This window comes from Dermacentor silvarum, chromosome 10, assembly GCF_013339745.2.
Source record: "Dermacentor silvarum isolate Dsil-2018 chromosome 10, BIME_Dsil_1.4, whole genome shotgun sequence".
NCBI classification, from domain to species: Eukaryota; Metazoa; Arthropoda; class Arachnida; order Ixodida; family Ixodidae; genus Dermacentor; species Dermacentor silvarum.
Genome location: NC_051163.1, coordinates 146,193,759 through 146,208,594, shown reverse-complemented (window position 1 = coordinate 146,208,594; position 14,836 = coordinate 146,193,759). Strand labels below are relative to the sequence as shown.

Here is a 14,836-nt window from a genome sequence, read left to right as displayed (position 1 = left end):
TTGGCCACTGAGAAAATTATTAAATACATCGAAGCGTATTTTAATTATGATCGTATGATAGTAGAATACTCTAAGTTTGGCGTCTTTGTTAGCATGGCAGAGTATACGACGAATCAAACCAAGCATTCTATACATTCTACTTAAGATGGAGCCTACATGTATATGTCATGATGAGCAGTAAAATGAACACCAAGATATTTGAATGGTTCTACTGTCTCTACTGTACCAGAATAAATCGTGTATGTGTAGGTGTATTTGATGCCCCCGGATAGTGAATCTCATTAGCAATATTTTAATTTGCATCTGCCCCTCAGCGCACCAATTACTTCGCTAATTCAATGAAAACACGGGGAATGTAGGAGATGGAAATTGAAGACGATGAGCAATACGAGAACAGGGTGAGACAGGAGCCAACACTTCCACAAGTGGACTTGTCTTTTTCAAGGCGACATATGCTCTCCTTGGCACAGTCTTGGCCATGCTGATGACGTCGCGTCAAGATTAGAGAGGCAGTCGGTATTAGCTAAGAAACAACCTACACCAGAATCTGATATACCGCCAACCTTTATAACAAAATATTCTAATGCCCTCCCAAACGTAAACAACATCCTACGAAAATGCCACCCAATATTATCAAGTAACGATCGTCTGAGAAAAGCGTTCCCAGATGTGCCAAGGGTTACCTATCACCGCAACAGGAACCTTAATGCATGTGATTGCATGCAAAAGTCAGCCAACATCATTCCCCCCTAATAAAAGCGTGTTCTCGCCCCAGGTGCAAAACCTGCAGGCACCTTCAAAGTGATCCTAAAATTAAAAGCACCGCAAATACACCTCAGGGGTATCCTAGCGCTCGATCTTGAAAAGGCCTTCGATAAAATTTCCCATAGGCACATCCTTGATTCTGTTACGGAGATGGACCTTGGATCCAAGTTTCACGGGTTCGTCAGTTCGTTTCTTCGGGGCAGGCGCGCCACTCTAAAGGTGGGCGAGGTAAAGTCTGATCCCTTCGAGCTGGGGGCAAGGGGCACCCCTGAGGGGTCGGTCATCTCGCCACTACTCTTCAACGTCGCCATTCGCGGTCTCTCAGCCCGTCTGTCCGAAGTGGACGGCGTTAATCACGCTCTTCACACCAACGACATCACGGTGTGGTGCGATGGCGGCAGTGAAGGCAGAGTCGAGGAGTCCCTACAGGCGGCCCTGAGCTGCACGGAGGATTTCTTGGCGGGAGCGGGACTCCAGCTCTCCCCGTCCAAGTCCGAACTCTTTTTGTATCGACCGACCAGGAGGGGGCGCATCCCCAAGGGTCAGGTGCCTCTCGAAAAGGTCGACATTTCGATTCGCATGGCCATCGGGCAGGTCATTCCCAAGGTGGAGGTCATCCGCGTACTCGGTATGCTCATCGAGGCAAATGGCTGTAACGGACAGATGATCGCTCGTATCGCCACCAAAACGGACAACATGGTCAGGCTCATCACTAGGGTCTCTAACAGCCGCGGAGAGCTGGGGGACGACAACCTCCTGAGGTTGTACCCGCCGCGCATCGCTGGCATGGATACGAGAGGGCAAAACTCGAATCGCTGATCCGCAAGAGCATCAAAAAGGTGCTCGGCATCCCCATGGCCGCCAGCACGGAGAAGCTCACGCAGCTGGGAGTCCACAACACTCTCGACGAGGTTGTCGAGGCGCAGCAGATAGCCCAGGTCGTCAGGCTCTCTTCATCGCCTGCGGGGAGGCGGATCTTGGAGGCGCTGGGCTGCAATCTCACTGTCGTCAGGAAGAGGCGGAGCGCGCTCGACACGGAGACGCGGGAGGCCATCAGGGTCTCGCCGTTCCCGCGCAACGTGTACCCGCAGCACAATGTAGGCAGACGCAGGGCCCGGGCGGCCGCACTTCTCAGATCCGTCGCTGGCGATCCGCGATCGGTAGCGTTCGTCGACGCCGCCCAATACGGTTCATCCGACCGATTCGTGGCGGCCGTGGTAGATCACAGGGGCAACCTCCTTAACGCCGCGTCGGTGCGGGGCTCGTCTCCGGCACAGGCGGAGCAGGTCGCGGTGGCCCTCGCCCTCCGGGACGGGAGCAGGCCGCAGATCTACACGGATTCCCGGGCGGCGGTCAGGGCCTTCGCCACGGGTTCGGTCTCGAGGGAAGCGGCCTCCCTGCTTTGCGGCAGGTCACAACTAACCAGGTCATAACTTTGATGAACTTAAACTCTACATACTGCAGTCAAATTTCCGTTCTGCGCGAGAGAGAAAATATAGAGAAGCATACCTCCTCCATAAATTCCAGACACTGCAACCAATAGGCATGAACGCTTCGAAGAGAGCTTTAGAATCTATTCTGTATGCTAAACTTCAAACTATATGCAACAGCACTTAGCTATTTATTATTAAATTTCTTAGTTTTTTTATTTTTTGTTATTGGGTTGTCAATAATATTCTAACCTCCCTTTCCTTTCATTCATGCCTTTTGCTTTTCGCTCTTTTCAGCATTCTTTCCAGTTTGTTGGTTTCCTTCCAAAAATTGTTGCGCTGTACCTACGTTATTCTTTTATTTATGTATTTATCCTGCTTTCTTTTTTCACGAGCCCCATTTTTCTGCCGCTACTTTTATTCTCTCTTTCAGAGACACGATAGTTCACTGATCTCCAGCGCAGTAGATACCTCTCACGGTAGATACCTCCAGCACAGTAGATACCAGTTCATCTTTCTCGGGTGATCGCGTTTCACCGTATGAAGGCTGTGTTGCACATGCCGTAACTGGAGCGAAAAAAATCGGTGCGTTCGCACGCGTCGCAATGCGATTTTTGAGGGCTCAATTCACATGATCGTGATTTCAACAATGCGAATGATGCGACGCCCAGGGTTGCTTGCTGCCAACTTTTGTGGCATAACTCGTGTAATTTTTCAAATGTGATGGAAACATCTGTGCATTGCAAAATTATTGACCAGTCTTTAATAGCAGAAAATAATACGGATGATTTGTGTTTTAAGAACGCTTCAAAGTGTTTTTTTTTTTTTTTGGAGTGCGCAGCAGCGGTTGATGAAGTTCATTACGAGGAGACATGGTGGACGTAAACAGCTGTTCGCGAGCTGGTCGTTCAGCGCTGTGTGCTGTCTCGTGTGTGTTTTGTGCCTGTGTCGTTGTTCCTGCGATACACAAGAGGAGCTTTATCATCAAGCCCATATAGCTGTTGTCATCACATATGCCGTATTCGGCTGCAGCGAAGTCATGTCAACACCCTCGCGCTACTCGTGCTTAACGACAGCTTCTGAAAAAAAGGATGCGTGTATATTGCTCGTGATTGCGCATAAGCGGTTCCTGCTCCTAGAAATATTCTTGCACCAAACTTAGCAGCAAGCAAGCACCAACTCAAAAGTTCACGTCTGCCCCTGAAGGAGCTTCCGCAAATGATCTGTGTATAATTACTGAACGTGCAATGGAATTTGTGTTGTGAACGTTAATTTTAGCGCCAGCCTGGTTCGTCCGTCGCAGCGCGTATGCTGTAATTATTCATACAAGTGCTCTCTAAATATTTCGAAAGGCGTAAAAGCCGACACCACATTTTTTTAGGAGGTGCAGTCACTTGTGTACGTAGCATCATAGTATTCTAACAGACATGGGCGTCGTCTACTTTAGCGTGCTATGTCTCGCGCGGTTAGTACACTGTGAATCTGTATCAAGAAGCTCAAGTTAATATGGTGCAGTACGTAGTACAGCCGCGTATCCCCACGGCTAACATAAAAATACCTTGTTAGGAGTACGTTTGTTTGTTTAATAACAAAATCGAATGCTCAAATTTTGTATTCATAGTTGTAAGTGTAAAGTAAGAAGCTATCGAAACTATCCGCTAATAGCATGCGTGTGCTTCTACCTGCCTGTGCTCATTATCTTAAAAGTGATGCAGAAAACCCCAGACAACCAAAAACATATGCAACTGGAGCAGGTGCTATGGTTCCTTTCCTGGAAATAAAAGCCAGCATCCCAGTCTGTTAAGCTAGTCATGTACTTAACCTAAAGTAGACCACTGTTAGAGCATGCTAATTCAAACTAGATCATTTGACCAAAATAAGAAAGTGCAAGGAAAGCGTCAAACTATAATCTAATCTGGATTTCCCGAACCGATTGTATTAGCAAAACTTTATGCCTCCCTGAATTGCCTGCGTTAATCCAATGCTGAAAACAGGGGAAGCTGATTTCCGTGCTGTTGAAAAGCTGCTCGAATGTCAATAACAGACTACATATGTTCTGAGGGAAAGTGAAGGGCACTGACAATATCTCTAAGCTTTTGTATGAGCTTTCACCTTGAACAAGAATGGAATAAAAATATTTACCTTTTCAAGCCTCAGAATCCAAACATTCTCAAATTTTTTAGGAGACCACATGAAATTTTTCAGATAGAGACAATAAAACGTGTACCTAAATACAAGTACACACTGAAGACACTTGTGTGGTTGAGTGGCCAGCTGCGAATCCAAAAGCGTCCATAACTGCTATCTCGAGGTAACTGCTAGGTTCCACGTGTGTTTCTCCTATAGCCCATGTACCTGGCAAAGGGAATGGTTATGCGTGGTCATTGCAGCATTGACTTGTGGTTTTTCTTTATGAGAACAGCATTCCGGGCAAGTTGGTAATCCATTACTCAAGTATTATTGCGCAACAGAAAAGACACGGACGGGAGAGAAAAACACACACACCAAGCGCGAACTTTAAACTAAATTTATTGTGCCACTGAATAGGTTTATATGCGTGAAGCAGTATAGAATGCGCATGCGCTTACATGAACTAAAAACGATTTCACATTCGTGTAACATAGTTACGAGTCAAGTGATGCCGCCTCCAGGAAACTTCGTTCTTTTTCTGTGAGAGCCAGTGAAGGGAAACTGACACACTTATCCCCCGATTTCGCTATCATCTGCGCTTCAGTTATTTCACGGATAAGCTGCGTCCTGCCACGGGGCACAGTCGTGCAATCATCCTCGATAGGTTTGCGGCCGTGATCACGACAATTAATCCCCAGGAACCCACCGGTGCCATTTTTTACGTTATTGAGGTGTTATCGGAGCCGATCATTGAGGCAACGCCGAGTTTGCCCGATATATTGCTTCCCACGTGAAAGTGGGAGTGTAAGCCAACCGGTGAAAACACTCGACGAACTTTTTTCGGTGATGCTTAGTGCACTTATTGGGGGGGGGGGGGGGACGGCATTTGAATCCGTCAACTTGCAAAGCTTGCCGAGCTTGTTGGGAGCAGAAAAGCAGTTGACAGTTGACAAGAACTTTATTGAAAGGTCCTGTGGAAAGAGATTGGGGGTGCTGAAGGCACCTCAATCAAGTTGGTTGCTCCGCCCATGACGGAACCGGGAGCTGGTGGCTCTCCGCGACGTCGCGGGCCCTCTGGACGGCCTGTCGTTGATGCGTAAAGTCCGCGCTTTGCAGTAGGGCGTTCCACTTGGACTTGTCGTGAAGATCAGAGCCCGCGTTGAACGGGCACAGCCAGAGCATATGATCGAAAGAGCAGTAGTCGGGCCCACAATTGGAGCACAATTGCGGAAAGTTGGAATTTATCCGATTCAGCGCTCTGGGGGTGAGGTACGATCTCGTCTTTAAGAGCCTCAACGTGACAGACTGAGCCCTGTTTAATTTTGGTTGAGGGGGAGGGAATTTCCTCCTGCTCAGTCTGCAATGGGATGTGATCTCATTAAAGGTGGTAAGAGGGTCTTTAGGGGAGCAATCCTGTGAGAGAGCTGGACCATTAGCCCGGGCGCGGTTCCTGAATTCACGCGCTAGGCAGTGGGCCTGCTCGTTGGGGATGCAACCCGCTTGATTAACTACTCCTTTAACGTGGGCCGGGAACCAGGCGATGTGGTGACTTCCTGTCTCGTTGTCCGCAGTATTTTGAAGAGATTTGTTTACCAGCCGTGTGGTTAGACACTAGGGCTGACGAGAAGGCCCTGGCGGCAGTGCGCGAGTCGGAGAAAACAGTCGTTTGGCCTTTGGCAGCGTTAAGGGCTATCGCGGTTTCTTCCGCCTCGTTTGCGTGCTTAGTGCAAACGGACGCAGCGCTAATCAGCGTTCCGCACTCGTCTACGACCGAGGTTGCAAACCTGTTTTCGCTGCCGTATTTGGCCGCGTCAACGAAGAGTGCATCTGCCCTATACGAATTTACTCTTTGAATAATGGCTTTAGCCCGTGCGATTCTTCGGCCCTCGTTATATACCGGATGAATGTTTCTCGGTACGGGATCGACCGCTATCGACCGGGATCCTTGGCTTCTTTGGACAGGGGGTACCTGTCGAGCGGTGGTTGTATGGATGATATACCTGCTTCGTTAAGGATTTTGTTACGCGGCTTAGTTAACGAAAGCCTGGAGATATGTGCAGTGAGATGAGCCTCGATTAATTCGCCGATTGTATTATGAACACCAAGCTCCAATAGTTTCTCCGTGCTAGCACATTGTAGGATGCCGAGTAGTCTTTTGATACCGGACCTAATGAGTGTGTCGAGTTTGTTCATTTCTGCTTTAACTCTTACATTTGCCCTTTGGGCCATCTTTTTCAATTTATGGGAAATCCCGTGCATATAGGGTAGAACACTTACTTTGGGGCGTTTGCCGGGATGGACATCGGCAACTGGTTTCTGCGTGCTTGGTCGCGCTTCTCTTGGTCCTGTCACTCGGGCCGAAGTTCGCTGTCCAAACCAAAAAGCCCCCCAGAGAACTTCTGTCCTACGTTCGAGATGTCTCAAGGCTTGTCCCAGACCACCAGGTAGGCTTCATCGTATCGGAAGGTGTCGGTGTACTACAAAGGTGCAAGCAACCGAAGCCGAATATATCGGTGAATCGGGTGGCCCCTTCACTCGTAGATAATTCGCTGTGATTGTTTCTATCCAATAAAGAAGGCGGTTTTGCTGTGCTCCCTGTTGAGGATTTTAACGCCAACGCCCTAGAATCCATCAGTGCCACGTTTAGCTGTCACAGGGAGGTGTCGCTGGCTAAGGTAAAGGTGGAGGCAAAGCGCATGTGCAACAGACCTAATCTATAAAAATTGACCAAGGCCATTGAAAACAGCAAGCGTAATCCTCTACAAGTTTTCTTCGGTGCCAAAACGCACAAATCCGGTGTCCCGTTACGGGTGATTGTGTCAGAAATTGATATTTGGCAGAAGTCTTTGGCCGTGTTTTTACAAGATAAGTTGGGCCTTCTGCCTGTCAGCGACCCTTTCCTTTTTAAGAGCTCAGACACTGTGATTGATTTTTTAAAGTTACATTCTGACAGTAGCCTTCAGGCGTTTTCTATCGGTGTTAAGGGTCTTCATTATTCTTTGCCGCATAGAAGCGTACTGTCCTGTGTTGAGCAATGTATTGATGAGTATGGTGTTTTTTTTTTTTTTTTTTTGCAGAAGAGCGGAGTTTGTATCGACTCCTGCATTTCTCCCATTCTAGTGACCCGTTTTTATCCTATTTAGACCGTGACATTTCATTACAAGTGCAAGGCACTGTAGTTTTCAGATATTTAGATACGTTGATGACTTTCTCATTTTTATTGACTGCTCTTCTGATGCCTTCATTCTGGAAACAAAGAAAGCGTTAGAAACGTTTCAAAAGTGCTTAGTTCCCCTTCAAACTACTCATGAGGCTGGTGGAGAGGTCCATTCGCTTTCTTGATCTTCACCTGAGCTTTCAGGACAGCCACACGTGTTGGTCGTATGAGCCGCGAGCAAACAAGCCACTTCTTCCATATACGTCCGCACATTCTAAGCTTGTTAAGCGGGCTATTATCAGTTTGTACTTCAAGAATGCCCTTGGCAAGTCTTGCTTACATGTATTGGACACAAGTTTTGAGAAGCAAATTCGACGTTTGTGCTTGGCTGGATATCCCAAGCTGATGCAGGTGTCTGTCGCGGAACGCATTTTAAGAGAAGGGCGACCAAGCACGCAGAAACCAATTGCCGATGTCCCTCCCGGCAAACGCCCCAAAGTAAGTATTGTACCCTACATGCACGGGATTTCCCATAACTTGAAAAAGATGGCCCAAAGGGCAAATGTAAGAGTTGTTTTTTCTGCTCCCAACAAGCTCGGCAAGCTTTGCAAGTTGACGGATCCAAATGCCGTCCCGCCCGATAAGTGCACTAACATCATCAAAAAAGTTCGTCGAGTGCGTTCACCGGGTAGTGTACAACCGCCCGCTTTCACGTGGAAAGCAATATATCGGTCAAACTGGGCGTTGCCTCAATGATCGGCTCCGCGAACACCTCAATAACGTAAAAAATGGCACCGGTGGGTTCCTGGGGATTCATTGTCGCGATCGCGGCCGCAAACCTATCGAGGATGATTGCACGACTGTGTCCCGTGGCAGGACGTAGCTTATCCGTGAAATAACTGAAGCGCAGATGATTGCGAAATCGGGGGATAAGTGTGTTAGTTTCCCTTCACTGGCTCTCACAGAAAAAGAACTAAGTTTCTTGGAGGCGGCATCACTTGAAGACGGCATCACAACTATGTTACACGAATGTGAAATCCTCTTTAGCTCATGTAAGCGCGTGCGCAGTCTATACTGCTTCACGCATATAAACCTATTCAGTGGCGCAATAAATTTAGTTGAAAGGTTGGGCTTGGTGTGTGTGTTCTTCTCTCCCGTCCGTGTCTTTTTTCTTGCACAATAATACCTGAGTAAGGGTTCGTCTTTTTTTTTTGCAATAGGTGGTGGCCAACTGATTCCATCTGTTTACGTATTTGGATTTTGTGTGCATCTTATGTGCATGTGTTTGTATCATGTTCTGATAGTTGTACTTGCAGTGATGCAAACATCTTTGTTTAAATATATTGCACCACGCTCATTTATTCAACTTTGTGTTGAAATGTACAAAATGTGGCCACCCGGTAACGGCCTAGATAGCCTACAGGATTGACAAAAAATATGATGCATATCTAATGCACTTGCTTGAATTGACATGAGGCAAAGCTTTCATGCAACGGCCAGTTAAACTCTAGAAAACTAACTGCAAAGTGTACAGTTGTCCTTATTTTATCCAATACAACACATATGCAATGTTTGCTCATGCACCGCACAGGTCACATAATGTAATGTATACATAGCTCGATGAACTCAGTCAAAAGTCGGCTCACTAAGACTTCAAACTAACCACGAGTCTGAGTTTGTGTGAACCTGGATGAGTAGAATTTTGTTGAATACGAGTAAGAGCAAGCTCGCTTAAGTAGATTTTTGGGGAATATGACTCAATGCAAGCTTGCCTGAGTAGAATCGTTGTGAATGTGAGTCACAGGAAGCTCGTCCGAGCATAATTTTGGTGAATATCAGTCAGAGCAAGTTCGCAAAGTAGAATTTTGGTGAATAGGAGTCAGAGCAAGCTCGGGTAAGTAGATTTTTTGGTGACTATGACTCAATGCAAGCTCGCCTCAGTAGAATCGTTGTGAATATGAGTCAGAGGCACCTCGTACGAGCATAACTTTGGTGAATATCAGTCAGAGCAAGTTCAGCTAAGTAGAATTTTCTTGCATATGAGTCAGTGCAAGGTGGCTAAGTAGATTTTTGGTGAATATGACTCAGTGCAAGCTCGCATGAGTACAATTTTGATGAATATGAGTCAGAGCAAGCTCAGCTGCGTAGAATTTTGGTGAATATGAGTCAGAGCAAGCTTGGCTAAATAGATTTTTGGTGAATATGACTCAGTGCAACCTCGCCTGAGTAGAATTTTGATAAATATGAGTGAGAGCAGGCTTGCCTGAGTAGAATCATTGGCAATATGAGCCAGAGCAAGCTCGCCTGAGTAGAATTTTGATGAATACGAGTCAGGGTGATTCCATGTAAGATCGAACAAAGGATGGCCGGTCGACCTTTCAAATTTAGTTCAAAATTTTACATATTGTTGCCTGATGAGTGGAAAGAAGAGATCCGCAATTGGTTTTGCTGCCAAAAGTTTTTCGAAGCACCGCGAATCAGTAATGACGAAGTGGAAGAATGCCACGCTTACCTGCTCTGCTGTTTTGGCCAACTTTGGCTGTGAATTACACAAAATATATTAAAGTTAGGTAGCTAAAATTTCTCTAAATAATTATATGCATGTTTTTGCACGTGTTGAGTTATTTTTGTTTTTGTGGGTAGTGTAGATGTTTTTATGAAAAACCTCAAAATCGGCCCAGGAAACGTTTGTTTGTCTACTTTGCAGGTCTTTATCTCAAAAAAGGCTTGTGGTAGAGCGGCAAGAATTCCGCATTACGTTTTAAGCATACTTATTTACCAAACTGCTAAAGCTTATATTTATATCACTTTTCAATAAAGAGATATTACCGGTGTAACTTCAAGAAAACACCGAATAATGAGAATTTCTGATGACAATTAAAACTTTGCCCACTTATTCTCCTCCACATCAGCTTTCATAATCATTAAAAACATATTGCATAATTTTGTTCCATTCGTAGTTACAGCACGTCGAATGAGGCCCTTACGCAAGGATAGGCAATTGTTGTAGATCCGACTTCTTGCCCGCCAAGTGTTTAGAATGCAGGTAGGATTGGATTTCTTTTTCTTGAAAGGCCAGTAGTACCGAAAAAGGTGGAAAGTATTAACGTGGCACTCCAGTGGCAAATCAAGATGTAGAATGCCAAGGGAAACAAAAGCAAAACTATCGGTAACCGGATGTGCGCGCCTATCTCAGTTGACGGCAGCAGACTGCCTGAACCATAGAGTTTCTCACTATATTACCTAGAGGGAGAACTGGAGCTGCAGCGCTGTGGTATCCATGGGAATGCCGGTATATCGTGACTTCGGATTGGCATCGTTCTTGGAGAGCCAGAACGCCTTCAAGACGTGCCTGGCCTGCACCGTTCCGTCTGTCACAAACATTCATTTCCTGCTAAAATAGCACGTAAAAAACTGCTTTAGCTTTATTATTACACAAAAACATATGTTGTTTAATTTTGAGGACTTACTATTGGATGCACAATTATATGAAACGTAAAAAGTATCAGCTGGCCGCTAAAGTTGGAGGGCAGACGACAAGATTGTCGCTTGCTTTGGAACAACTTGTCGTCTGTTCTTGCTTTTCTTCACTTCATTCGGCATTGTAGGTGAGTAAACTTTATTGAGATATGTAATATGGGTGAATGAAAGCCTTTTATGTAGATTTTACTTTAAGAACGCATTATTTGTGTTGTGTAGCCATATCCACGTTTTAGACGAAGCCTTGTTCAACACCAGCCAACACAAGCCTCGCAGACACATATCCGGTCATTCCCATGAGGGCACGGCGCCCTATAAGAAACTCACATAGACGGTGGCGCCAGTTTAGCCTCTAGGTGTTATAGTGAGAAACTCTATGGCCTGAACAGCAGACGGCCTGAACAGCAGATGGCCTGACAGGAGATAGCCTGAATCGATCCGCTGTTCACACTTCATTCGACACCGATAGTGCTTGTGCTTTGCTCTTACTCTACTGTTCATGTGCGTCTCATGGCGGCAAAATATAGCTCTGAGCGAGTGTATTGTGCAGACTACCTTTCTAAGCATAAGAAGCTCATTGCAAAGAAGCGAAATTTTCGCAGAGTTACCGACGTAGACGTTAATGCTTTGGAGCAACTTTTAACATCCGAAACATCAGTAACTGTCAAAGAGAATGACTACTTGTGCTACCCGTGCTTTCGCTACTTCTGCAATGAAATATCCTCACGGAACACACAGTTGAGCGATGACATTTTTATGCCCCCTGAAGCAGAAATCAACATCGTCAACCAGATCATTGCGACTACCTGCGTGTCCCCTTTGAAACGTCCAGGCGCAGTGAGAAGTCGGGACAGGCCTACTTACATCAAAAGAAAACAAAGTGAGGTGCAGAAGGCGGTAGCGGAAAATGTTCGCAACAAGATACGGCGGGCGTACAACCAATGTGATGCATCTGGAAATTCAGCCGAAAGAAAGTGCTCTTTCTGCGAGCAGTGGACAGAAAGCTTTCGGCAAGCCTATGCAGCGTCGACGACACCCCAGGAACGTTATCAACTTCTGACTCTCCTGCCATCAACACTAGCTAAACATGAGATTAAGAAGCTTATTCCTGAAGCATCGATGTATGAAATAAACAAGTCCAGGAAATTGAAAGCAAATCACGGTGTGTGGTACCGGCCGGATCCTTTCACCAGGCACAAGGTGAGCCCTGAGTGCGTATCTGCGGCACGTGAGTACTACACGAAGGACGAGTTGGAATGCTCGAGACAAAGCCCTAACAGAAAGGATGTCTTGTCGGTTACGATCGACGGAGAAAAAGTATTAGTAACAAAGCGTTTCATGACCAGATCTATTAGAGAGGCATTCCGCATATACAAAGACGACCATCCTGATTCTGGCATTGGCCTATCAAAATTGTACACCTTGCCACCACGCTGGGTAAAATGTTATCCCCAGCGTGATGTGTGCGTTTGTGTCATTTGCGCCAACCATAAACTTTGCCTTGCCGCTCTTGAGAACATTACTGGCCACAGAATCAATTCTGATGACCTGCACTCCGCATTCATTTGCATTCCGTCATCAGCAGCCTTTTAGGCGAATGCAATCAGTGTCTAAAAGGCGTGTCCCTGACAGTCGAGGAACTTAATATCCCAGAAGAAGAAATACTGATAGCGACGTGGGAGGCAGGCGACCTTGTGAAAAAGGTTTTGGATGCTGATACCTTTTTGAATCATCTTCGGGTTCTAGTGGCAAAGTGGATCGTGCACAACCACATCAAGAAGACACAAGGCAAAGCTATCTACGAGGAAAAGCAATGTACACAGCGTGGGAGCATTGTATTCCACTTTGATTTTGCCGAAAACTGGACTGTCGTGCTTCCTGACGAAGTTCAGGCATACCACTGGAAAAAGCAGCAAGTATCCGTGTTTACATGCGTGGTAACAACGAAAAAATCTACGGAGAGTTTCGCTATTGTTAGTGACGACTTGAACCACGACTCCGCTCACGCCTGCTTGGCTCTAAAAAAAGCGACAGAATGGGTGGACGATAACCTGCCGGTGTACTCCAAGGTGACGTATGTGAGTGATGGAGCCGCCAGTCATTTCAAAAATAGATACCGCCTTTACGAGTTCGGAAAGAGCGATTGTCCCAATACCCAATGGATATTCTCAGCAACTGGACACGGGAAAAACACGTGCGACGGAGTTGGAGGACTTGTCAAGCATCAAGCAATGCTCAACAACTTGAGAACAAACCCTGAAAGTGCAATTCGGGCAGCCAGAGACTTTGTAACAATTTTAACAGAAAAACTGAAAGGTGCGCATCTAATACATCTTGAAGAAAAAGAAGTTGTTGCCTTCCGCGACTTAAAGAAGGATGAGTGGATGAAAGTGCCCGCCTTCCATGGCATTCAGTCTTGGCATGCCTGGCAGCTATCCAGGTCAACGGAAGCATCTCCTGAATTGTACGTGGCACGCATAGCCGGGTCTGCATGGAAGAAACTATGTGTACAGGAATGAAGGAAATCAGCGTTCTTGAATCATTCGAATAAACGATTGCAGCCCAGAAACAAATTCTGTTTTAATGAAGCGGTTCTCCATTACCTTCACAATTTTTTTCATTACGCTAAAGATTATTTGGAATACAGTTGCTTGCTTATTGAATTTTATCCTATTTTTGGGTTATCAAAGCTGGGTATCGATTTCTGAGTGCGTTTTCGTAAAGGTTAATTGCGCAAAACGTCTGTGTGCTCTCCGATGCCGCAGCGCAACCAGGAACCCCACGCGTACAAAACTGATTCTGAATCATTCACTACGGTTTGTCCCACAGCTAATTTGCAGCGTTAAGGCATAAATGACTGGATACAATATCATGCCAAAATTCAAAGGTCGTACGCGATCACAAATGTCATAGAATCTTCAGACCTGCATGGTGCGCTGAGCCTTCCGTAGGGGCCTCATTCGACGTGCTGTAACTACGAATGGAACAAAATTATGCAATATGTTTTAATGATTATGAAAGCTTATGTAGAGGAGAATAAGTGAGCAAAGTTTAAGTAATATCAAAAATGGTGTTTTTTTTAATTGTCACCAGAAATTTACATTGTTCGGTGTTTTCTTGAAGTTACACCGGTAATATCTCTTTATTGAAAAGTGATATAAATATAAGCTTTAGCAGTTTGGTAAATAAGTATGCTTAGAACGTAAAGCGGAATTCTTGCCGCTCTACCACAAGCTTTTTTGAGATAAAGACCTGCAAAATAGACAAACAAACGTTTCCTGGGCCGATTTTGAGGTTCTTTATAAAAACATTTACACTATCCACAAAAACCAAAAATAACTGAACACAAGCAAAAACATGCATATAATTATTTAGAGAAATTTCAGCTACCTAACTTTAATATATTTTGTGTAATTCATAACCAAAGTTGGCCAAAACAGCAGAACAGGTAAGCGTGGCATTCTTCCACTTCGTCATTACTGATTCGCGGTGCTTCAAAAAAAATTTTTGGCAGCAAAACCCATTGCGGATCTCTTCTTTCCACTCATCAGGCAACAATATATAAAATTTTGAACTAAATTTAAAAGGTCGACCGGCCATCCTCTGTTCGATCTTACATGGAATCACCCGTCAGAGAAAGCTCAGCTGAGTAGCATTTGGGTGAATATGGTTCAGAGCAAGCTCGGCTAAGTAGATTTTTGGTGAATATGACTCAATGCAAGCTCGGTTAAGTAGATTTTTGGTGAATATGACTCAATTCAAGCTCGGTTAAGTAGATTTTTGGTGAATATGAGTCAGAGCAAGCTCGCCTGAGTATAATTTTGATGAATATGAGTCATAGAAAGCTCAGCTGAGTGGACTTTTTGTGAATATG

General features: G+C 45.5%; 1 protein-coding gene across 1 annotated transcript; it reads left to right on the top strand.

The window, feature by feature from the left end:
• Positions 1 to 915: 915 nt before the first annotated feature.
• LOC125941139 (uncharacterized) lies at positions 916 to 13,669 on the top strand. The gene is made up of 3 exons (XM_049658092.1): positions 916 to 1,371; positions 1,677 to 1,862; positions 12,570 to 13,669. The coding sequence occupies exons 1-3, from the start codon at positions 916 to 918 to the stop codon at positions 13,479 to 13,481; spliced, it is 1,554 nt and encodes a 517-aa protein (XP_049514049.1). The 3' UTR covers positions 13,482 to 13,669.
• Positions 13,670 to 14,836: the final 1,167 nt, after the last annotated feature.

What these genes read in the sequence shown, in the direction of transcription:
- LOC125941139 (XM_049658092.1), top strand. Translation starts at nt 916, where the DNA reads ATGGACCTTGGATCCAAGTTTCACGGGTTCGTCAGTTCGTTTCTTCGG. An exon ending in TCGGGCAGGTCATTCCCAAG is followed by an intron (nt 1,372 to 1,676) that starts GTGGAGGTCATC and finishes ACTCTCGACGAG; the next exon opens with GTTGTCGAGGCGCAGCAGAT. An exon ending in ACGTGTACCCGCAGCACAAT is followed by an intron (nt 1,863 to 12,569) that starts GTAGGCAGACGC and finishes GAATGCAATCAG; the next exon opens with TGTCTAAAAGGCGTGTCCCT.